This window comes from Equus asinus, chromosome 7, assembly GCF_041296235.1.
Source record: "Equus asinus isolate D_3611 breed Donkey chromosome 7, EquAss-T2T_v2, whole genome shotgun sequence".
NCBI lineage: Eukaryota > Metazoa > Chordata > Mammalia > Perissodactyla > Equidae > Equus > Equus asinus.
The window spans coordinates 63,482,284-63,507,468 of NC_091796.1; the positions used below are offsets into that span (position 1 = coordinate 63,482,284).

The following is a 25,185-nucleotide window of genomic DNA, read 5'->3' on the forward strand; positions in this document are numbered from 1 at the left end:
TTTCGGAAAACATATTCTAAATGCTTTGTTTTTTTCTTAGGAAGACCATCTCTGCTTGTTTGTCACTTAATGTCAGTCTGAACAGGTTCTGTCAAGAGTCATTTATTTCATATAAGTTTCTAAAATGTAGATATAAATCCATCTCAGATATCCCATGGACAAAGTGATCATAAAGGATGGGCAAGTTTAAACAGTGATTTTAAATTAAGGGAGTAGTACACTTATTTATTTTAATTTCTATAGACTGAGACCATCCAGGTCTTCCTTCAGTTCTCTATGCTAAAGGGAGCATTAAATGTGTTTGTCGATAGGGAAACACACGTCTCCCACAAAAACTGCTGTTACAGCTTTCAAAACAAAAGATTTACCGGACTAACCTCAGTACTCTGGGCCGAGGCAGAAAACCTGATATCAAAAGTAGCGTTCTCTGTTGCTGTGTGATTAATGAAATGGAGATGCTCATCTAGTTTAAAACACCATGTACTCCTGACACTTTCTTCATTTCCCTTTCTTTCAACAAACGTGTAGTGGCTTAACACACACTGGTCAGGCATGATGCTGACCACCCGGTTGCAGAGATTGAGCAGAGCTCCCGCCCCCCCCAGCCGACCGTCTGGAGAAGAGAGAGGAGCAGGAGTCTGGCAGCACCATTTGTTTGGTGCTCTTATCTTGTGCCCGAGATAACAGGGTGATGAGAGGACACAGAAGTGTGTGTTGGAGGGGACAAGAAGAGGGATCAAAGGAGCCTTTCTGATCTTTCCCACAAAGGGATTCTGTTTTCCTAGGATTCAGAGACACTAATGGGTGGTTTAAAAATAGATAAAATAATGAAAAAGGTTTTAAATGTCTTTCTCTCTGAGCAGACTGGCTGGTTCGAGAGGATCAGTCAGGCCAGCTACTTGTCAGCCTCAGGGTCTGGCTCTTTAAATTCCACTTTCAAATTAAAGCCCTTGATAAGTGTGGGTGGTTTCTCGCTTTTGAGTTTTCTTCAGATTTTACTATGTTGTAAAATCCTGCTGTCAAGTATTTCCACTCTTATAGAATAATTTCACGTCTAATGGAATGATCCTTTACCAAGGTAAAATATTTCATTTTAGACCAATTAGTTTGTACTTGTAAACTTAGATTTCCCAGAGATGGACCAAAATACTTATTTTTGATTCTGGAAATGTTCATCTTATGCCTGGCACTGGCTGGATTGAGGAGGTAAATCCGCACAATACGGATGAGTCAGAATCTCCTGTTTGGATTCTTCCGTTTTCCCCTCGTCTCTCTGCTGGTGCTGCGGTGGCTCCCGGCCGGGACAGCCTGCGCTCAGTGTGACGGAAGGCCCAGCTTCGCCTCGTGCCCCCTGCTCGCAGCACCCGGGACATAAGGGCGTGGAGACTGCACCTCACACACAGTCCTGCCTCCTCTCCATGGTTTTCACCCCACCCGCAGCTTCTGCAGATGTTCATTTTACCCTGACTTCGCCCAAATGCAACATTTAGGGGTCAGACTGCACGTGGCGGGTCTCCTGAGCTTCACATAGCGTCTCTGTGGACCTCTGGGAGCTCTGGGCATCCCGCATCCCTGGGAAATGACCTAAACAGGAGATGTACAGACAGCAAAAGCAAGTTGCAAATATAGTCTAATCCACTTTGGTTCAAAAACACCAAACCCTACACATGGATAAAATGTCTCCGGAGTTCTGTGTGTTCAGGGGTTGTTCACTGGGCAGTGTGCCTGTGTTGGGGGCCTGTTGGGGAAGTTCATTTATACTTCAAAACAACTGTTTATATTTGAATTTTACTCTGACGATAATGTTATATAAAAAAGATCAAGGCTTTTTTAAAGGAACAAACCCCAGAACACTCGTAAGAAAGGACAGGGCATCTCTGTTAGTACGCAATATTAGTTAGGAGTGCTACCTGGGAACCAGGCCGCCCATATTCAACTGGAACAGACACTTATCCTCTCCGTGCCTCAGTTTCCTCATCTGTAAAATGGGACTAATAACAGCAACTATCTCAGCACACCCTAGTGAGGATTAGAAGAGCCACTGCAAGGACAGTGGTTAGAGCAGCGCCTGCCGCTCAATGAAAGAACCAGGCTCTTGCCGTTAGTAACACGGCCTCATCTGGTCGGCCTGTGTGCAGTGTTTACGTCGTGGGCCTGCAGTACCTTAGTGAGCAGATCTTACTCTAACAAGTCTCCACAGTGAGAAGTATCTTCATTAAAAGGCTATTATTTAGTGGTAATGTTTAAAAAATGGCTGCAGTATTTTTCATATTTAAATTAGAGCTATATGTAGTCAATTATAGGCTCTGCCATGGGGCCTTAAATGTCATACCCAGCTGTCACTGGAAACGAGTGAGGTCCAGGTCCTCACTGTTGCTCCTTGCTGCTATTTTCCAGGATTCTGAGGGAGTAGAAATTATGCTAGGAGTTTGTGCAAGTGGTCTGTTGATATATCGTGACCGACTGCGAATAAACAGATTTGCCTGGCCTAAGGTTCTAAAAATTTCATACAAACGGAACAACTTTTACATTAAGATCCGGCCGGGAGAGGTAAGTAGACCTAAATTTGCACGTACATTAGGAATAAAGGTACCTGATAGCAAGCAAACATTTAAATTGCCTCTTCATGGTTCTGAACATTGCAGGACATGGTACATTATGTCTAAATGCCTAAAAGAATTGATTGTAGGTTTGTCCAGTAAATAGTAATAAATAAAATGTTCTCTACTTATTTATTTATTTATTTTGAGGAAGATCAGCCCTGAGCTAACATCACCTGCCAATCCTCCTCTCTTTGCTGAGGAAGACTGTTGCTGAGCTAACGTCTGTGCCCATCTTCCTCTTTTATATGTCGGACGCCTGTCACAGCTTTGCTTGACAAGTGGTGCCTAGGTCTGCTCCTGGGATCCCGGCCCGTGAACCCTGGGCCGCCAAAGTGGAGCTCAGAAACCTAACCGCCACGCCACCAGGCTTGCCTCTCTTTTTTTATTATTTTATTCCAGTTTTTTCCCCACTACATACATTGATTGAAAGGGATTTTTTTCACATATTTTAATGTAAAATCCAGATTCATGAATAATATTTTGTATATATCAAGCTGTAGCATAAAGGAAACTCTTAGTCATTAAACCTCCTTGTGAATGAAGAGTCGACTTCTTCCCACCTGTCCTGTTTTTAGGTCTCGGTGTTCTCTCTCTGCCCGAGTCTGATAGCATCCTAAAGTGAATAGCTTAGAGAGAATGTGGGTCAAGCTACAAGAAAGATCAGACTCAGGGATGCTGAGTGCTAGTTATGTAAATATATTTCCACCTTTTTTTTTAATCAGAGAGGCTAATGAAAGAATCATAATCGTTAACTAATCCTTATACCTTGGGCAGTAGCATCCGTGATCAACTTATATTTATATCCTCCTTAGTGGTTCGTACATAATAGGTAGTAAATATCTGCTATTACCTGCTTAATAGATAATTAATGAATATCTCCAGTTTCTAATTAGTGCGGTTAATGTTATGAAGGCAGGCAGAGCTCTGAGGCTGCAGCTCGTTTGTCTCCGAACATTTTCTGGTACGATATGGAATTATCTCGTCTTCAAAATCAACCTCTCTGCTGGTGGAAAATGCAATTAAAATATTAGACTGTAAGGCAAACATTCATGTTTAATGTAAATAGAAAATCAAACTTGTCATGAAGACTAAAATAATGCATAAGCTTTTCATGTAAATACCTGAAATTACAATCATTTTTTTACATTTCCTAAAGATTGCATGTTAAACTTAGAACCAATAGATATTTGTTTAGATTCACTAAACATTTGTTAAGTGAGCATCTTTGTATTTTCAGGCCCCACACTGGGCATTGGAAATAGAAAGGTCAATATTTCCTTTTTCCTGTCCTTCAGGGATTTTCTGTTTAGCAGAGAAACAGACTCACACACTTAGACTTACCGCATCCTGATGTGAGTGTGATAACACTCAGACCTGGAGCGGGCGCGGCTGTGAGAGCAGGGAAGGTTGGACGAGTGCGTCAGGAGACGACAGTGAGCCGTGCGAGGTTTCAGTTGGGACCTCACATAACTGGAGGCGTATTTTGGAGTGATGGGTTTCTTGATGAAATTCAGCTGCTTAGTGATGTGGTGCAGTACCTCCTGAGCGAGGGCAGAGGCCGTAGTGATAGGGTGGCAGGGGCGAGTCAGAGGCAGCCAGTCAGCCCTGGAGACACGACGGGGAAGGATCGAGAGAGGAGAGAGACCAGGAGAAGCAGAGGTTTTCAGTTTGCGTGGGAGAAGTCAATGGAGATATTAGACGAGAGAAGAAGGGGGAGAATTTCCGAAGAAAATATTGAAATTCCTTTGGGACAGAGTTTCAGAGGGTGATTCTTGCACAGTAAGACGTGTAAGACTTGAACAGAGTCATCAACTGTACACGTTTTATTCAGGGCCTTAGGCGTGGAGTAAATTTCCCAAAAAACAAGGGAAGTTAGAGAAAAAAAAAGAGTCCCTAAAACAGAAACTCTGAGTAAGACCACTTTTTGAGGGTAACACTTTTTGAGGGAGAGGTAGGCAGAGGAGGAACGTAGGGATCAGGAAAAATGGCCAAAGAAAAGAAGGGACAAAAATGGTCAAGGATGACAAGGAGATGAGCTTCAGGGCCGCGGTTAACCAGCGCTGTGAAATGTTGCAGAGAAGGCACCAGGAATAGCAACAAGTGCGTGGGATTTGACAGTGAGGTCCCCTTGTGACCTTTAGGAGTAAGAGGGGTTAGGAGCTCCTGCCAGGTTGCAGCGAAGTCAGGAGTAAAGTAGCTGAGGCTTCTGCTGAGTGACAGCAGTGGGGAGGGAGAGGGTTCTGGTGCAGGCAGAAGCAGGCTCAAACTCCTCTGTAGGGCCTCTGGCCGCAGTGCAGTGTGTGGGGCACGTTAGATGCAGGATGAATCAATGGAGGATGGTCTAGTCTGGATCCGTCATACTCTGGCTTCTCGACTCACTGGGTCCTTCAGTGGTGATTTTATGACCCCCACTGCACGTGAACATCAGCGTGAGTAAGAAATTGGGGGAGGCAGTTGCAATTAGAGCAACCTGTGATGTATTTCCCAGTCCCACTCAACAAATAAGAAACAGAGGTCAAGGATAATTACATCTTACGTTCCATGCATAGGATCCCTCACTTGGGTTCTTTGCCACGTAAATTACTTTTGCTGTTGATTACATCAGTGGTCTGGTTGTGTTGTGCTCTTTTGGAAAAAGCCTTTACTGTTTAAGATGCTTGTCCTCTGATGGCCTCATGCATACTGTCTTCAGAAAATAAAAAGTTGCCGGGTATCTACAGTAATAGTATTAAAATACATTACTCAGGGCCTGGTCCAGGGGCACAGTGGTTAAGTTCATGTGCTCTGCTTCGGTGGTCCAGGGTTCGCAGGTTCAGATCCCGGGCTCGTCAGGCCACACTGGCGGCATCCCACACAAAATAGAGGAAGACTGGCACAGATGTTAGCACAGAGACAATCTTAAGTAAAAAGAAGAAGATTGGCAACAGATGTTAGCTCAGAGCCACTCTTCCTCACACACACACAAAAAAAACTATGTTACTCAGGAAATCAGATATTTCACCTTGAAAAAACAAAATGACTGGTAGAGTATCATCTGAGCTAGACGAGCGGAAAAATATGAAAATGTATTCTCTCAGTCTCTGATGTTTTATCAAGAGATGTCCGCATTTAACATGATAATCCATGTTAGAGTGCACAAATAAAATCAGCAATATCTGATACGACATCATCAGGTATCTCTGAGAGAGAGGCATATTTTCTGACCAGATGCTGGGAGAAAGCATCATCCTGAGAATGCTATAGACTATAAACCTTTTGTTCATTTCTGTGATTCCAGTTGAAGTCATGATGTCCTGGAGAAACCATGAAAATAAGGCTTAAAATGAGAAATTGGTTTCTGGAAGGAATCCAAGTATTCCTCCTTTTTTGCATTCAGTTTTCGTAAGATCCGTACTTGTACATAAAATATTTACTGCATATATAATGTAGTTATCTGTACCTGCAGCATTTTAAGGAGATAAATATAAGGAGATTTTTTTCAATGAATGAATATGTATAGCGTGAGTTCTGCATATAGCAATTGATTTAGTAAGTAAAGAAAAAATTTGTAGGTGGTATTATGATTTTGTAAATTATTTGCTTTTTTGTTATTTATAATTCCAAACTTGACTTTACTTTTCAATATGTTTTTTAAATTTAGTTTGAACAATTTGAAAGCACCATTGGGTTTAAGCTGCCAAACCATCGAGCCGCCAAGCGTCTATGGAAAGTATGTGTTGAACACCATACATTTTTCAGGTAGGTAAAGATCGTTTTGTTCTTTCCTAAGGAAGAAATAGAGTGATTGGAATCACTTATACTGGAAGAGGTTATTGGGAAGAAGAATGTGGAAGCATATCCTTTCTATTCTTTCAAGTTTACTGTCACCACATTTCTTGAGAAGAAATCCTGAAAGAACTTCAGACTAAATTTGTAGGATTTTCCTTAATTTCTCTTACACTTATCTGCCCCATCTCCCCTTTATTATCTTTAGTGTCTTTTCATTTGTCCAATTTATTCCTTACTGTTTCAATAATTTCTCCTTACTCCAGACTCCTTTGTTCACATACAGTACTAGAACTGTCAGATTAGTGTCTGCAAAACCATCACTGTTCTTCTTCACTAAATCACCTAATTGGCTGCTCTCTGGGTTTATAGAACCATAGACTCCAGTTGCATGGGATGTTAAAGTCATCTTGTGCAACCCAACCCCCATTTTGCTTATAGCCACTCTGCAACATCCCTGGTTGATATGTTCTGTGTGAATTAATTTTTTTCTTGTAACATCAGATTCATTTAATTGCATTCTGGACGTTAAACTTGAGCACACAAAGCACTTTCCCTTCAGAACAGAGTAAAAAGCTAAGAGGGTTCTTAATATTTCGTTTAATAGTCTTTCTGCTGTTTTTTTCTTTAACGTCTTTAGACTGTTGTTACCAGAAGCACCTCCAAAGAAATTCCTTACCTTGGGTTCCAAGTTTCGTTACAGTGGCAGAACGCAAGCCCAGACGAGAAGAGCCAGTGCATTGATCGATCGTCCAGCCCCCTACTTTGAGCGCTCGTCCAGCAAACGTTACACCATGTCTCGCAGCTTGGATGGAGGTAGGCATCACTTACTGGCCCTTAGTAATTGCTGTTGCCTACGCAGTAGTGGGAAACCGTCATGAGCTTTCGGTAAACACCGGTCCTCTTGGATGGTATGAAATGAAAAGTATTTGTTAGTCTATGGCCGAATGGCAAGTTTTAACTGCCCACCCTCAAAAAAAAAGCGCCTGTGTGAGGCTAAAGTCTGTTATTAGTAGATTGATATAAAATTACATAAAAGAGTGGTACTTAGGGAATGAAGAGCGTAGCTTTCATAAGCTGGCAACCTAAATTTGAAGAAAGTTGCTCTTATTCTAAATAGAGTAATTACAGAATTTATAAGTAATTTAGTTCTTTGCCAGTACATTCTAAATGTTTATCAGGTTTGTTGTAGATGATTTGTTTCAGAAAGGAAACTGTGAGTTAAATTTATCACTGTTTCTAAAAAATTTTTGTGAATAAAATGTGACTTTTATTAATCAATGAATAATAGCTGATAGAAAGAGTGGCATTCAGCTAAGAGAGCAAAGGGCTCTAAGTTAAATCCTCCTGGTTAGTATTAATTGCTATACCAGGTGGACTGGGTGAGCATTGCCGTGTAAGTCTTCTCTACTGTTGTCAATGTGTGAGTGAAACAAGGAATCACGTAAATGGCGTTGTTAAGGAATGACATAATACTGAGCTTTCAGCAGGCTTTTTGATTTGTGGAAAGTTTTGTACAGCTGTCCACAGTTACACGCAGCTGTGCTTTCTGCTGTAAGACGTGTCAGCTGTACCAACACCCAACTTAGGGACGGAGCTGGGGCCAGGCCTCTGTCTCCTAATTTGGGGCACCTCTGATGAGCTTTTCATAGGAGACCTATCATGTGCAAATAAAAAGAGTTAGAAGTTTCTAGCATGTGTGTATGATTTTAATAATAAGCAAAAACATAAATAAAAATAATGTTACTAGTGCCTAGGATCACCTTTCTCCTTACCCTCTTCTGCCACTTGCCGCTGAGTCTCAGTTCTCCTGTGCCTGTTCACCATCCTCTAGTGCGGTTGGTGGGGCAACATCCTCCCTGAATCCCCTGATTTAAAAGACTGTATTTCCCTAATGGGATACTTTCTAAACAGTTTATAGAAGTCATCAAAATTGTTATGATACATATCGTGTATGTTACTAGTGAAGGGGCAAGAATACTTACCTTGTGTAGATAAATGCAGACTGAAGTCCAGGCCGTCTGTCCGTGTCATGGTTGGTGAATGATCTGAGCTCTGCAGGTCTCGGTTTTAGTCATCACCCATAAATGGGAGTAAGGCCACCTCTGACAGGGTTTTTGCAAAGAGTGAATAAGACATATGTGAAAGCACTCTTGTTATAGATGTAGTTATAATTATCTAGGTAATTACATTGATAATTATCCTTTAGGCTTGTGTGAGCTGGCCTAGGAAGTTAATTACCATTTGTTATCTTTTAAGAGTTTCCCATTTTCAGAATATCTAACTTAGAGCCAAATTTTTGGAATAAAATGTTTATTAGAACTGTTTGGAGTTGAATTAAGAGATTGAAATATCCGTGTTAAATATCCACATTCAAGGTTTCTTTCGGTGCTGTTTCGTTTACTCTTCTTTCTCTGTAAAGTCTCTGTGTTCTATCAGTCAGTGTTGGAGGAGCTTTTGTAGGATTACACCTTTTTTCCCTGAATATCATCCACTTTATTCAGTGATGTGTACCCAAGGGAACGCATTTGTTGCAAATGTTGTTTTCCTCATCACCTTTGGTGTAATAATGATTGCCGAGAAGACAGAAGACAATTGTGAAATGAATGTTCTAATATTATGCTGTCTCTTCCTTCTTGCCCAAAAGTGATGTTAGTATGTGTTGGTTCTCACTCTTTGGGGTCCTGCCAATTCTAGTATGTTTTCTGTGCTGCTGAGCTGGGGCCGGGGCTGCTTGTTGGCATATAAACTGCTTTTTGCAAGGTTACCTCTTATGTGGAACAGCCTAACTGGCCCAGAAAGAAACTGTCTCGTATGAGCTTTTTCATCAGTATAAAGAGATAGAAAATATCTTAGTGAAGGTATTTTAGTGAAATTAAAAAGATTTCAGAATCTTTTTTATATTTGTTTTAAACTTCCTAGAATGTGAAGCAGGTTATATTTTGCTTGTGATTAGCTACTGCATATTTGAAAAGCAGCATTTAGAAGTTTCAATAAATTTCATGATACTGAAAACCTAAACTGAGTATCAAATTTTAAAACATATGACTGAATTAAGCATCTCTTTCACTAAGACATTTTAGCTGCGATGAAAGACTGTGCCGTATCTCTTATGTCTGCATGCTTTACATTTGCATGAATTTCATTAGCAGCATTTGTCTTGTTTTCCCAAAATATTAGAGATGAATGAATGTATGCATATCATGGTAGTTTGTTTAAAGAGCTGTAGAAATTAAAACATTTCTGCACTTCAGCTGAACAGATTAGCCATCTGAATTTTATAATCTCTGCCAAGATGGTAAATTTTCATTATTACCCATGGGGCTCTTATATTGTAGGAGTGATAGACTTTTCAACCATTACTAGTAATAATAATAATTTAAAAAACATTTCAGTGCTCCTTGGTGAATAACACTTCAATACATATGTTGAAAGTCAAGTGTACTAGAGCAATTGTCTACTGCAAATACTGCCATTAGTCATGGGACTTGCTACGAAGTGCCTGGTGCTGGTGCTCAGCCGGTTACTATGGGGCTGACAGGCTTGGGGGCAGTGCAGGCCCTCATCCTTCCACCACCACACCCCCACACACATCCTCACCAGAGAGTCTGAGAATGGCTGAAAAGTATTCTGGTGGCTTCAAGAGATGAACCTCTAACTCATTTTGAAACACTGGTGCAGATGATACAGAAAGGTGAGCCCATGGCAGTGCTGAGGCGGAGGTCCCTACATTGCTGACTTGTCTTTTGGAGACAATCCTGGTATTTCGTAGGGATATTTTTTTCCATAATGGGACGATTGGTGGTGTTCATCGCTCTTCTGGTTTAGCTATTTCAGACTTTATTTCTCTAATTATATTTGCTTTTAGCATCAGTGAATGAAAACCATGAAATATACATGAAGGATTCTGTGTCTGCTGCAGAGGTTGGTACTGGCCAGTACGCCACAACAAAGGGCATCTCTCAAACCAACTTGATCACCACTGTGACTCCGGAGAAAAAGGCCGAAGAAGAGCGCGGCGAGGACGAGGACAGACGGAAGAAGGCAGAAGAGGCCACGCCCGCTGCAGTCGTGCGGCAAGAGGGAAAGGTACATCTCCCAGGCTGCCTCCTGGAGCTTGCTCAGACTTTTAAGTTACTAAATAATTCTGAAGATGTAAACCAGGAATGTGTTAAGACTTAGGCTAATTTATATTCCAGCATTAGTCACATTCATATTGTCAAGTTTTAAGTTATTATTTTCCTCTGAAGGATTCTTTCTTAACTTTTTGAAAATTTTATGTTAACAATTGATGTGCTATGGAAGGCTTTCAACAGCTGTCCTGTCTGGATATCGTAAAAATACATTCAGTGGCATATTATATATTTCTGTTTGGTCTCACATTTCAGAACTGTTGCTAAAGCCATTTTCTTTGTTTCTGGCCCCATTCTCCTACGCACATACTGTGTGTTCTTTTAGAAATACGGTAATTACGTTACCATTCTTCTGACTGCCGGTAACTTGGTGACTGCAGCCTGTGTGCTCGCACACAGTCTTCTCTCTCAGCTTTAGGATTATAATCTAATCATCACAGTGGCCAGTGGCCATGTTTTGAAAGGGGCTATTGAGGCAGAAGGCTGCAAGGGAAGATGGAAAGTGAATTTAGCAGCAGTTTCTCCAAGGGGTTTTGTTCATTAAATTTTGTGACTTCATTTCACCCAAAATTCAAATTCTTCTTAAATATTATGCCTATTTCTGACGATCCAGCACTGTAAGGCAACTTTTCAGAACAATAATTTAAAAGTCAAAAAACAAGTGGACAACCTGCATCTGCTTGTGGATTTTGTATGTAGCAGAGCAGCTGCCTGAAAGTCAGAAAACTCATCAGGAGGTTTATACATAATAATGGAAGCAGGCTGGCTCCTGGAGCACACAGAGAACAGAGTGACAGGAGCTAAGAGGATGGAAATGCTGCAAAGCTTGCAGGTTCTGCTGACGCTTGCCTGAGTTTGATTCAGAAGTTCTCTTTTGCACGTGGGCTCTTCAAATATGGATCTATGTGGTAGAGACTCACCATCTGGGCCCTATAGAAAAATGCTCCTTTTGACAGGAATTTAGCAATGACTTCTAAATAGGTAGATCAACAAATATATCATTGTTGTAGTTATGTTAGACTATTCTAAATGACCCAATCCATCTTCTTTTTTTTAGGATAAGATTATTTACTTGCCAAACACAAAAATAAAAAGCAGGATAGGAAATGACAGCAAGAATATTTGAATCACTTTTGCTGTTAAAATGTGCTTTGTTCTGAATTTTGTTTTTACACTCTTCCTTTTCAGTTAAGTCAAGGCATGTTTTTTAAATAAGACCTGAAAAGAAGATAGTACACCTGAAAAACCAAATGTGTTCCATGATTTCATGAAGTCTCCCATGCCAACATATGATTCTCTTGGATGTGTAAACATGATAAAAAGGCACATAACAGTAAATGACGTTTAGTTTGCTGCAAAAATAGATCCAGGCCATCTTACTTTCTTTTTCTTTTTTCTTTTGGTGAGGAAGCTTAGCCCTGAGCTAACATCTGTGCCTGTCTTCTTCTACTTTGTATGTGGCATGCCACCACAGCATGGCTGATGAGTGGAGTTGGTCCGCACCCGGGATCCAAACCTGTGAACCCAGGCCACCAAAGCAGGGCATGTGAAACTTTAACCACTCGGCCACAGGGCCAGCCCTTTCACTTTTTTTAATTCTAAAAGACCACCAATTTGTTTATGTAAAATGTAGCACTAAGCTGTCGTCACTTTGTGCCATTTATGCCGTGGGAAAATAAAAAGACAAAGGAAACTCTGACTCTCATAGTGTGAGTCCCTGAGAAGCCAGTGCTTTGGCCCAAATGCCTTCAGAAGGGCTGTGGCTGAGACCTGGTACTTGAGTGGGTGGGTGGCTGTCTTCACTTCCCATGGTGCAATGCTTTTTTTTTTTTTTAAAGATTTTTTTATTTTTTTCCTTTTTCTCCCCAAAGCCCCCCGGTACATAGCTGTATATTCTTACTTGTGGGTCCTTCTAGTTGTGGCATGTGGGATGCCGCCTCAGCGTGGCGCCATGTCAGCACCCAGGATTCGAACCGATGAAACACTGGGCCGCCTGCAGCGGAGTGCGCAAACTTAACCACCCCCTGCAATGCTGTCTTTTAAAAATCACCTTAATAAGCAGCATGGAAGATTAAACGTTTTATTCTTCTCCTTCAAAAAGTGACATAGAGAGTACTCATTTTTTAGCCAAAATAAAAATGTGTTACTGAAAATAGTTCTTAAAAGGCTGGTCCCCTAGATTCCTTTGCGAAGAGGCGTGTCTCCCAGGCTGATAATGGCCCCAGGTAACTGGGTAGCCTTCTGCCCTGGGGAACAACTGCGTGCAGAAGTCAGCTTATAACTTTATGTGATTCTCTGTCGAATGAGATTTATGCAGGGTCCTGTTTAAAACCCAGTGTTTAATGTCAAGTGTGGGTACTGGGGAAGACAAACTTGTCTAATACTAAAGAGAGACGCTTCTAAATTCTGATGTATCCATGATGTACTTTTATTTGTACATTTTCTTATCCTCTGTATTTACCACGTCAAGATTAGATCACCATCACGAAGCAGGCCCAGTAATTTCCATACTGTCGGGTCACTGGGCAAAACATGCGTGTGTGCACACGCGCACAGTGTCCAAGAGAGCAATGAAGTCGGGCTGCAGGTGACCTTGTCTGCAGCTGCCCGCTGTCACAGCTCTGTGCCATGCCAGGTCCCGTTGGGAGTTAGCCTGCTTGACTCCTGCCCTTGCTCGGCAGCCCCCCACCACCTGCAGAGGAAACTGCCATGGTCGTGCAGGCTGCCCGGGCCAGAGACTATAGAGAGCCTCACTTTCTCTGCAGAAGCCTGAACTCACTGGGAGCACTTTAGTGGCGATGCCTGCCTTTCTTTTAAAGACTCAAACTGGGGAGTTAAACGTAGCATTCGTCTGCTAAGAAAAATCAGAAGGCTGGGAAATTGTATCTATACTTCTATTATTTGTGCACCACAAATAATACAAAGTAAATGCTTGTAAACCATATCACAAGAAAATGCATTCTTTTTTTGCTAATTAGCTTGTTGAAACCACTTATTTGAGTTTCAGTTCTGTTTACATCATGGATAAAGGAGCCACAATGGAAAAGGAGTTTTCAGCGGAACCTCAGTTCTTTGTGGAGAGTCAGGGTTCCTAAGATGCTAATTGTTGAATTCCCTAGTTGGAACTGCTACCCACGTAGGAGTGGGGCCAGAAACCTCTTGATTTGGAAACCTACCTGTTTTGGATGTAATTGACTAACCAAGGAAAGGTAATGCTAGAGACTTTTTTTAAATAATCAAAATTTGGATTCATTTTTATTTTTAATTCACCTGAACTACAGTAACAGATCTGTTAGCTGGAAATCAGGAGAAGTTATTGAAAGTCTGGATTTTAAGAGATCAGAGAGTTGTGTTTGCTCTCAAAACCCTGAAACTTGCTAGAGTTGTTGGTCTAAACAAAATTTTTGGATCATGTGAAACATGTAGACTTTGAGATTGCCCACAGATATCTTCTGTTGTTCTGACTCCTTTACAAAGCCCGCCCGTTTCTGCGGGTCTAATGGCATGATGGCAGCCGTCCATGGCAGGGTGGGCACGCAGCTTGAATTCTTTAAATAATGAGCAACCCTCGTGCTAAAGTTCTTGTTTTACAGTTTTATACTGATTCCCATAAGAAAATCAACTAATTGCAGTTTTCTTTTTGTCCTTTTGCACCTCTGTTTGCTGCTTTCTGTCTCTCTCTCTCTCTTTCACATCAGTCACCTGGGCTTGGCACTGACTCATGTCCCCTGTCCCCCCCATCAGCCCACCGACCCCCTGCATCTCCCACAGAGCTCCGTAGGAGGTGTAAGGAGAATGAGCGCCAGCCACCCGGTTTCGAGCCGTCCAGGGACACCGTGTGTGTGCACGGAGAGCCCACCTTGGACTCTGACGGCAAAGGGAAGCCATACTTAGGGGACCAAGATGTGGCCTTTAGCTACAAACAGCAAACTGGCAGAGGGACCACCCTGTTTTCCTTCTCCTTGCAGCTCCCTGAGTCGTTCCCTTCTCTTCTAGATGACGATGGCTACCTCTCTTTTCCCAACCTGTCTGAAACCAGACTCCTCCCACAGAGCTTGCAGCATTGTCTCCCGATCCGCTCGCCCTCCCTCTTGCCCTGTTTCCTCTTCATCTTTTTCTTCCTGCTCTCCGCCTCCTTCTCAGTGCCATGTGCCCTCACTCTCTCCTTCCCTCTGGCTATGTGCCTCTGCTACCTGGAGCCCAGGGCGGCCTCCTTGAGTGCCTCACTAGACAATGACCCGAGTGACAGTTCAGAGGAAGAGGTGTGTACCTCGGCATAGAGCACACTTCCCTGTCGTGGTCGGGGCTTCGGTCCGAAGCAGTGGTAGACGGCTGCTACAATAGTAGTCCTCCTTTCAGAGCCTCATTTATTGTCTGTGCCAATACGTGAAGAGGTTTTGTGTGTTGGGGAGTACAGCCAGCCCCAGGGTTAGGCACAACACCATGTGGATGGAGCTGTCTGAGCCCGGCCGGAGCCGCTCTGCTACCCACTGAATTATCCGGGTTGTGAAGGACTCAGCCAAAAGTCAATTTTAAATAACCTGTTAACTATGTAAAAAGTCAGGCTACAGTTGTCATGTAATAAAGTAAATTACAGATAAGACAGATAAGTAACTTTGGACTAGATTTATGGTGTGTTACTAAAATGTTCCTGATACAGTCACACATAGTGGTGATAGACTACATAAATGATACTCAAGGTGAGGTGGGGGAGGACATGCCATCGGGAGGCATCGTCCTCATTGGGGTAGCTTTCCACCAATTGTAAATGCCTCTTCTCCATGGGGTTTCTGAAACGTCCCCACTGCTCTCTTCTGCTGTCATTGCCAGACTGTCACTGTTACTCACGGAGGTGAGCCAAATCCCCTGGGTGTGTGGGGTCAGAAAGGATGTCTGAGCAGTTGAAAATGCGCACATGACGTCAGTCATTCGTGGGGCCAGAGACTGGAGCAGAAAGAACTGCAATTAAAAGCAACAGGTTTCAAACACAGTCAGGAAAAGACTCATCTGAGGCTCCTACCAGTTGCAAAAATGGGCTGAAATTCCATCTGCACTAGTAATGCCAAAGCATGTATTGGGTGGCAGCGATTCCTTCAACTCCAGCCTAAGCCAAAAAACCCACACACAGTGGACAGTCTGGTCAGGTCAGGGAAGATGGATGGGCCTCTGTGACTCTCGGCCAGGCGTGTATTTAGTGGTGAAAGGACTTGGGCCTTCAGCCTCTGGCTGTGAAGGCAGTGCCGCGTGTCACTCTCCTGTCCTTCATCCAGGCCATTGGGTGAGTCAGCATGTAGCCAGTAGGTTTTCCTCTTAATTGCTGTCCTTTCGCAACACCCATGGCTGTATGAACAGCCCCAGCAGTTTCCCCCTTTACAGGCTTCAAATAGAGTCCAGGGGAAAAGAACAGAAGCTGCCACCTAGCTGTCACCTCCCCTGCTGCCCCCAGCTCGCCTGCTCCTCCAGCTCTCATGCTCCCACAAAACAGGCTATTGTGGGAGGACACAGGCCAATACTCTAGCATTTAGAGAACCATCACAAAGTCAGGGCTATACTAAAGAAAAGGAAGTGTATTCAGTTCTGTGCTCAGCTGGAAATCGAAATCTGAGCTGCACCTGTGGGTGTGCAGCATTGTGAGAGTGTATAAGGGTCTATATTTAGTGGTATTATGACCATTTCTTTGCAGTAGAAGGAAAAAAATGGGAATGGTCTCAGAGATGTTTCAAATAAAAGTTCAGGCTTTGGGTATTGCATAAGAGCCCTTTTCAAAGATCTTGGGTCATATATGACTTAGCTCCAACGATATATATTTAGACGCACACGCACGTAAAGCTATTTTCATACGTGGAAAATATTTTAAGAGAAAACTACTTTAAATCCTAGGCTTTAATGTAACTATTTTCACAGTAGCAGTATTATCAAATGATGCAGGACTAGAACATACAACAGTTAAGAGCACAGTATTATCTACAAAGATTATTTATAATGTTAGCTGGTTTCCAACCTGGGCATATATTTTTCCTTTAGCACTGGAGTTAGTCATCAAGCTAACATAAAGCAAAAAGATTGCCATTTTATGCTTTTCTGAATACTAAATAAGTGAACTTGTATGTAGCAACCCACACAGATCTTGTGCCTAATCCAGGGTATACATCTTGTTGTAACCAGTGCATGAGAATTCATGTTCTACTTGGGCATGTCTGCATTACATTGGCAAAACAAATCACAGCAGTTACTCGTTCAAGCCTGTGATCGCGTGACTGGAGCTTCCCAGTCCGTCGCGCTCCTTGTGCAAACCTCTGAGACGGGGCGGCCATGGCCGCGCGGTGCTTGTGCCTCCTCTCCAGCCTCAGCCAGCCTTGACAGCCCACCTGACGGAAGGCTGTGCTGGGCCATCTGTTCAGTGTCATCTCTTAACCCCAAGTGTTGAGAGCTGTGCACTGCAGTTCATGCTGAGCTAGAGCCCTCACATGTAGGTCATTCAGCTAAAGAAATGCCGTTGGTCCACATGGCCTGTTCTGTTCTCTAGGCCTCAAGCACTTTGGCAGCTACACTGGGGGACTTCGTAACACACAGTTCAGCACTGTCACTTTTGTTTTCCAAAATCACTGATGGCTGTAGTTCTTTTTAAATATTTTAACATCACTGCTTACATTTTTCCGTGTGACATGCTGGCTCAGTTAGTCCCAGCCTTTCTTGAGAGCGAAACCCCGTATAGAAAGGCTTAATCATTTCAATGTAAAGCTATGGGCCAGTCACTTCTTTTCTTTTGTATTTTCAGAATGGTCAAATAGGAGGGGGCAGCATATTAAGACTTCTGTCAAGAAACGTAAGATGAGTTTAGCTCATCATACCAGAGAATGTAACTATGTGTCAGTTTGTGAGGAGTTTTCTGTTAATACAAAGAAAAAGGAGATGGATTCAAATCTGGAGGAAAAAATTAGTTGATCACTTGATTTTAAATTTTAAATTGTGTAAACAAAGTATTATATGATAGTTTATGACATCCTATACGTTGTACAGTTTTGTTTGGTCAGTGTGTTATACAAGTAACAGTTGCTATTGAAGCTGCTTTATTCAGCCTTTATTACTTCATTTATTAATTATTTATGGACCAGGAATTCTGTATATGGAATGACTGACTAGGCACTAACTAGACATTTGAGGGAGTATAGATATGGCCTACGCTATTTGTTTGTGTATAGCCAGGAAAAATAGTAATAATTAAGAAATATTATATTGATATCAATATTTTACAGCTATTATAGGCGTTTTTAGCTGTGTGCGTGTCAGGCATTGTATAAAGCATTTAGTATCCATTACCTGATATAGTTAGGGCTATTAATTTTCCCGTTTTGCAAGAAGGAAATTGGGATTAAAAATTAAACGTGCCCAATGTGTCACAGATTTAAATAGCCAGGATTTGAGCTCAGGTCTCTCTGATGTCAGGCCCCTTGCTCGTAACCACGATGGTAATGTAACCCCTAGTGCTTGGAAAGTTATTGAAGTAAATTTAAAGCCATAAGGGAAATAATCTATATAGGAGGAAAAATGCTTTTTCCTTTTGAAGTCTTTGACACAACTAGTTAGCACACTGAGCACAAGTCATTCTTGCTTTTCTTAAAAGCCTACGATTTCTGTGAGTTATTCTGTGACCTTGAGCGGTCGCCTGTCTGCCTTCCTGATTCACGTTGGCCTCTCCCTGGACTGTGAGGAGGAAGCCACGCTAGTGCCACAGTCGTGAGCACCCTTGAGAAGATGAGGAGGCCCCCGGAGCTGGCGAGGCGGTCAGGTCGTGATGGTGTGTCTGCGCGCTTCTTTACCAGCATGCTGATGATTGCTGTCCACTTAGGCGTAGCGGCAAGGATGCCGGAACGGCCACCTCGTGTGTCCATGCCACGCGTGAATCCAGCTCCTTTTCCTTTAGGAACAGATACAGTGAGAGTTGGGAGAGCGCTGGGAAGGCAGCCTCCCAGGTGGGCTGATGGCAGCATCGCCGTCCCACTGCCGCCCCTCCTCCTTCAGGGCGGAAGGTCATCAGAGGAGGCAGATGCACAAGCTGGCAGCCCCCAGTTCTGTTTTTTCTTGTCAAAATATTAATCACACATCTTTGCTCAAGGGAATTTTGTTGATTGTTAGTTAATATTTGTGAAGGGAAAGTCAGTTAGCATTATATCAAGGCATTTAGATGTCCCATTTTCAATGGCTCTGACTCTACTCCAGAGAAAATTGTTTTTGTTTTAAATCGTAAACCTCTATGAAACAGATTAAAAACTATTTCTGCAATTACCACTGTGATTCTCTGAAACCTAGGCTCTGTCAAATGCTGTGCTTTGTTTTATTTGTTTCCAAGTAGATGTCATTCTCTCTCTATTTTTTTTATTATTTTCTTCATTTGTATGATGTTTTGGAATGAGACACTTAAACACATAACTTTGATTTACCTCTTTATATTGGAAGGTGGGGCAAAATAAACAACATGTAGTCTTAAAAAATATCTAGTTAGGAATGCTACTTGAAAATCGAGTGACATTTTTCATCTATAAAACATACGCCTGTGAGTCACTGGCATGTGCTTTTTATAATTGATAGGTAATGCAGACAGCCTGATGGTCATAAATGGATATAAATTATCAAAATGCTATAAATGAGGGGCTGAAAGTCCAGTGACTGTTATAGTAGCTTTTTATTTAAATCTACATTTTAATTTACCTTTCAAATGTGACATATTACTAGATAAAAAACATATAAACATCAGTTTTATTCGCATTAAACATTTTTAGGAGGTCTTTCTCAGGATTTAGTTAAAGGGGGGAAAGAATGACAATTCACTTTTCCTGAGACGTGACCCAGGCAAGTCGACTTGGTTCGCGTGGTCCCTGCAGCCGCAGGCCGTGCTCTGGCCTCTGCCAAGCGGCTCTGCGCTGAAACCTGGCTCTGGCCTCTCTTTTGCTTTGCTCAAACCTGTGTTCTTATGGGGGAAGGTAATGTGAGACAGACCACAGAGCAGAAGAGCTGTGGGACCTGTGCCGGACCCTATTTGACCAGATGGGTTTGTTTTCTATTCCTGCCTTCCTCCTGGAACCTGATCACTTCTGTGATCAATAGACCGACAGTGAGCGCACGGACACCGCCGCTGATGGGGAAACCACTGCCACGGAGGTTAGTACCCTCACTGAGGGCGGCTGGGAGTCGCCTCACGCGTATGCTTTGTGGGATGGCTCTGCGTTTAGGAACTGCATGTGCTTTTCGAGTGGAGATACATTCTCACTTTAACAGTAGGGGTTAAATATAGTTAATTGCCTAGACCAGTGGTTCTCAAACCCTGCCCTGCACCAGAATCATCCAGAGGTTCCATCCTTTTGTTTCTCCTTCAGAAGGTTTGGGGTAGGACTCAAAAATTTCCATTCAAATTTGCATAACAAATTCCAAGGCAATGTTGACTCTGTCAATTTTAGGCTCATATTTTGGGAACCCTTGACTAAACTGAAAAATATATTTTTTTAAGTATTCCCTCATCCCAAATGAGAGGTTATGTATGTATGATAGCCATGATGAGTGGGGAGGAGGGTCACAATTAATTTAATTAGCCTGTAGACTGGATACAGATGTCTTTTTAAATCCCAGGTGGTCAAGTAATACTTGTCAAAATTCTAATACTTCCCTAAACTCATGTTCATAGGCTGCATGCAACTTAAGTCACTCAAAAGAAATGAATTCTCTGGGGCCAGCTGAGGGGCGCAGTGGTTAAGTGCGCACGTTCCGCTTCTCAGCAGCCTGGGGTTCGCTGGCCCGGATCCCAGGTGCGGACATGGCACCGCTTGGCAAAAGCCATGCTGTGGCAGGCGAGCCACATATACAGTAGAGGAAGATGGGCAGGGATGTTAGCTCAGGGCCTGTCTTCCTTAGCAAAAAGAGGAGGATTGGCAGCAGTTAGCTCAAGGCTAATCTTCCTCAAAAAAAAAAAAAACAGAATTCTCTAAGGAAGAGAAGATTAGCAAATTACTGTTAGCAGTTTATTGGAAAAACCATAATCACATTGAACAATGATAAGAGAGATGCAATGCTACTATTTATATTTTATTAATTGTATAGAGTAAATTAAATATGTGCGTGACTTATGGTGTTTTTCAAATCTTCTCTACCAGTAACTATTTAAAATTTCTGTAAAAACAATATTTATCTATAGTAAGGGAATTCAAGATGGTCATCTTCCCAAGTGCTAGCAGAATTTATTTTTTACTTTGTGATAGTGTTTACTTTAGGTTTTTTACATCACCCAATAATAACAATATTTTCTAGTTGGATATTTAGAAAGAACTGAAAAATGTTATAAGTAGTATCTATACATCATTTAATTGAATATATCTTCAGAAAAGCATTTCAAAATGGAGTTTTATTAAGTTTATTCCTTTGGAAATGCCAGAATACAATTCAAAGCTTAGAAATCATAATTTTTTAAAGCTAAAAATAATATTGTAAAACTATGGTCATGTGTTGCTTCATGATAGTGATACGTTGTAAGAAATGCGTTATTAGGAGATTTTGTCATTGTGCAAACATCACAGAGTGTACTGACACAAACAGATGGTACCACCTGCTACACACGTAAGCTCTACAGTACTAACCTTACAGGACCGCTGTCGTATATGCAGTCCATCATTGACCAAAGAGTTATGCGGTACATGACTGCAGTATCCAGATTCTTTTAAGCAATTGCATATAAATTTGTTATAACTTAATTTTCTATGCCAAATATAACAAAATTACTTAAATTATCTTAATTTTGTACGAATTAGTTACACGTGGCTGCTTGTTAATATATTCAATAAACTTCATTGTAATCCTAATGTGTGCTATGAATGAAAGATATTTTAATACTAATTCTTCAGATTTCTATAGCAGTTTTAAATTTTATATAACGAACCATGCAAACACGCATAACATAGGTAGATTGTGAAACTTAAAACGAAGAGCTGTGCACTTAATGAGAGCTCCCCTAGAGGGTATGAACCTCACAATAATCTTATGAGGTTAGCTGCTATTATCCCCAATTTGTAGACCAGAGAACTGTGGCTCAAAGAATTTAACACAAAGATTCCCACATTTTAAAATTTCTTGAACCTGTAGCACTTAGGAATTAGCACGCTGCCAGCATTGTTAGCATTACGTCCGTGTTCTGCAGCGCTGTAAACACTTTCCCTTCTCTTCTCTTGGGAGCCAGCACAACAGTAGTGCAGGTTGGGGCATGCTGGGTAGTCAGTCTTGTCCCCATTGACAGATAAGGAAAGTGAGAGCCAGATACACTGGTTGATTTGCTTAAGGCAACTTGCTCAAGTGCCTCCGTCTTCTCCCCCGTGACTTCACTCTGGCCCTCTTTGTCACACGGATGTGAGGTCTGGCTGGTCAGAGTGCCCAGGGCTGGCTTGCCTAGTAGCCTGGGGTTAGTACTCAGGTACACACCAGCCCAAGGATTAAACAGATCCTTGAAGCTAGAAAAATAAGGATAATGAAGTGGCTTTTAGATAAATTTGTTCTATTTGTTAAAAATTATCCTGTCTGTGTTTTAAAGAAATGATGGTAATGTTGATAGTAGTTGATTTTTTTTTTAACTTTATCAGCCTTCTCCCCACCCAAATTTGTTTTTACATATATAGGTTCAAGAAATTTTAAAATGTGGGAATCTTTGTGTTAAATTCTTTGAGCCACAGTTCTCTGGTCTACAAATTGGGGATAATAATAGCTAACCTCATAAGATTATTGTGAGGTTCATACCCTCTAAGGGAGCTCTCATTATTGGGTGATCATAGCCATTCGTGTGCATTTTAATTCTAATGTGGCTCCCTGCACTTCCTGAGCCATTTCTAACGTCCCTTAAGGACAGCCCTCCAGGCCCTGGCTGTCACCTGCCAAGCACAAGTGTGTGCTCGGTCACACTTGGAAGTCTCCAGGTTAAAGTGCCAAGAACCCACTGAGCAAGGAGTCTTGTATCCCGTCTTCTCAACAAGCCTCATCATCTGTGTATGAGAATGTTGTGGTTTGTGTATAAGAAAAAAATGGCATCCGTATGCAAGAGCAAACCAGTGCCCTCACTTAGCAAGTTTGTATAGACCACAGTTCTTCAGTCATAGAGTCAACTGCATGGTAAGACTTTATTTCCCGCTCTTTCTTGATGCTGGCAGTCGGACCAGGAGGAAGATGCAGAGCTCAAGGCACAGGTAGAAAATAAAAGTAAAACAAAAACCAGTGTGTGATAAGTCACTGTTCATCTCCGACGTTCACGTCTCCCAGCATGCTCTGTGGCCGGTTACCCCAATGATGGTGCCGTGTGGAGGGAGGTCTTTTCCCATGGCCGGTTACCATGGTGTTGGTACAGTGTGGAGGATGGCGTTTGTTCCCGTGACTACCATGTCCCTCACCTTTCCCTTTCTTCTCCACTTTTTTCAGAATAGTCTGATTAAGCGAATAAAGGGTGAAAATGTGTATGTCAAACATAGTAATCTTATGTTAGAGGTTGGTACTGGTGCATACAGTGCATGTTCGTGTGCGTTGATTTCCTTTGAGTGGCTTCGTGTGGGCTCGTGCTGTGCTGCATGGACCGTGTGCTCGCCTGTGAAGACGTGGGGGTGACTTCTTAGCTTCCTTGGATTCCTTCCTCTCTCCTAGATATAGACCCCGTTTCTTGTGTGTGTATTTATTTTAATTCTCTCTGGTTATATGTAAATTTACACTTTTTACAGTTTACCTTTTAAAACTCTCTTGATTTTTATGCTTGCGTGAACTAGATTTTTTTTTCCTCAGAAATACCACATTTTCACCAGAGTCTTTGTGGTAGTGTCATGAGCCCTCATCAGAATTCTTTTGTTTTGACTACTAATGAGATTGATATTACTAAAGAGAGAACAGAAAGGAAAACAAATCTAAAACATTGACTGTTGGGTTCTTTATGTTCTGAATATAGGAGCTAGATAAAACTCAAGATGACCTGATGAAACATCAGACCAATATCAGTGAGCTGAAAAGAACCTTTCTAGAAACCTCCACAGACACTGCCATCACAAATGAATGGGAAAAGAGGCTTTCTACCTCTCCAGTGCGACTGGCCGCCAGGCAGGAGGACGCACCCATGATTGAACCGCTGGTCCCTGAAGAGGTTGGTATCCAGACTTTGGGCTGCAGTGGTCTTCTGTCCGCTAGCCTCCCTTCTCTGCAGGGTCGTGGCGGGGGCAGGGTTGAGCACGCGCCTGAGTAGAGAGTGCACCGCTTGTCTGTGGATAGCCTGAACTGACGTCCTCAGGGCTGCAGAGTAGGGCTGCAAAGTAGAGGGATGAGGTGGCTGAGAAGTGAATAATTGTGTCTGGGGGTCCTTAGTGTGAATTAGTCAAAGGGAAACTATGGAGCAAATCTGCTTATTCTAGCCGTAAAGCTAGGTTTCATATCTGGGAGAAATTGAGATACTATCTAAATGAACTGACGCTTTTTCTGAATGTACTTCTGCTGCAGAAAGAATTGACCTGACAACTCTAGAATGTTTCTCATCAATTGCAAGATGAAGCCTGTTGAGAATGTCTAATGTTTGCCTAAATGGTGATCTGAACTTGATAGCGTTTCAGGACCTGTTTAACTCTGGGAATGTTACACCAGGCTTTTACTGGGATAATCAGTATTTGATTTTAATTTTAGCTTTTTTAAAATATATAACTCATTATTTTAACTGATTTATAATCAGTTTTTTATTTGGTTTTTAATAGGGAAAGTAGAGGCCAGAATGTCTTTTTAAGTAGGAGTCTCCCATGTAGGAGAGTCTCTCTAAATGTTCAGCCAGAGCGTGAGGATGCAGCTGGTGCTGCCCGGGCCCAGCGACAGCAGTGCTGCTAACCTGACTGGCGCTGTCAGGCATCAGCTTGCTCTGTCTGTCTTGAAAAGGAGTAGCTTTAAACTGCATCTTCCCAGCGTCATGTTGATTAACTTCTTTCTGTATCAAGACTCCTTCTTTGTGAGATATTGGTCCAGAAAACTGAAACAGAAGAAAATTAAAACTTAAACCTTTATGAGAGAAAGATCCTTTGACTAGTAGCCAGTATACAATGCTTTGGTCCTTGCAGTGAGAAGAAGAATAGAATTACAGTCATTTTGATCACTTTCTGAACACCCTTTGAAAGCTATGTATGGAAAGTGACCACAATCACTATGGAGCTGACAATTCCAATCCCAGATGAAAAGTGACAAGGTTTATGTGCATTTGAATTGCTTTGAAAAGGGCCTTTTTATGCAGAATCAATAAAAAGCACTGTTACTAGTCCTCCTGTGCCATTAAACACAAGTTTCATTCAGATTCCTTGAGCTTCAGGAGACAAGTTCCACATTCAGGTTGATAGAAATATTCCAGTCCCTGCATTATTAAGAACACCACTTGTAGTTATGATTGCATAAATTTCATTGTGATTGGTCAACTTTGGCTTTTTCTGTTTCTACTGTGTCTGTTGGAAATAATGAAGAACATGCTGGCTCTGAAGATGGCAGATAGTAGATTAAGTCACAAAAACACTAAATAGCCACCAAAATCAAAACAAGGCACCCAAGCAAAGCCTCTGCCTGCATGCTGCCACTTCGGGCCCCGCCGCTCGGAGTGGACGTTTGGGGAGAAGCTTAGGGAAGCTGAAGGGTGGTTGCTAACAAGCAAGGGG

At 42.1% G+C, this 25,185-nt stretch overlaps 1 protein-coding gene across 50 annotated transcripts in view; it reads left to right on the top strand.

The window, feature by feature from the left end:
• The window catches only part of EPB41L3 (erythrocyte membrane protein band 4.1 like 3), a 226,284-nt gene that overhangs the window by 188,494 nt on the left and 12,605 nt on the right, over window positions 1–25,185 (top strand). For 10 of the 50 annotated variants that reach the window (XM_070513599.1, XM_070513595.1, XM_070513603.1 and 7 more), the window contains 9 exons: window positions 2,398–2,550; window positions 6,244–6,341; window positions 7,009–7,184; window positions 10,237–10,457; window positions 14,200–14,763; window positions 19,607–19,660; window positions 22,681–22,716; window positions 22,946–23,011; window positions 23,460–23,651. In XM_070513599.1, coding sequence (XP_070369700.1) covers window positions 2,398–2,550; window positions 6,244–6,341; window positions 7,009–7,184; window positions 10,237–10,457; window positions 14,200–14,763; window positions 19,607–19,660; window positions 22,681–22,716; window positions 22,946–23,011; window positions 23,460–23,651 — 1,560 coding nt within the window. The remainder of the gene's footprint in view (window positions 1–2,397; window positions 2,551–6,243; window positions 6,342–7,008; window positions 7,185–10,236; window positions 10,458–14,199; window positions 14,764–19,606; window positions 19,661–22,680; window positions 22,717–22,945; window positions 23,012–23,459; window positions 23,652–25,185) is intronic. The other 40 variants (XM_070513610.1, XM_070513624.1, XM_070513631.1 and 37 more) reach the window with 15 other exon arrangements.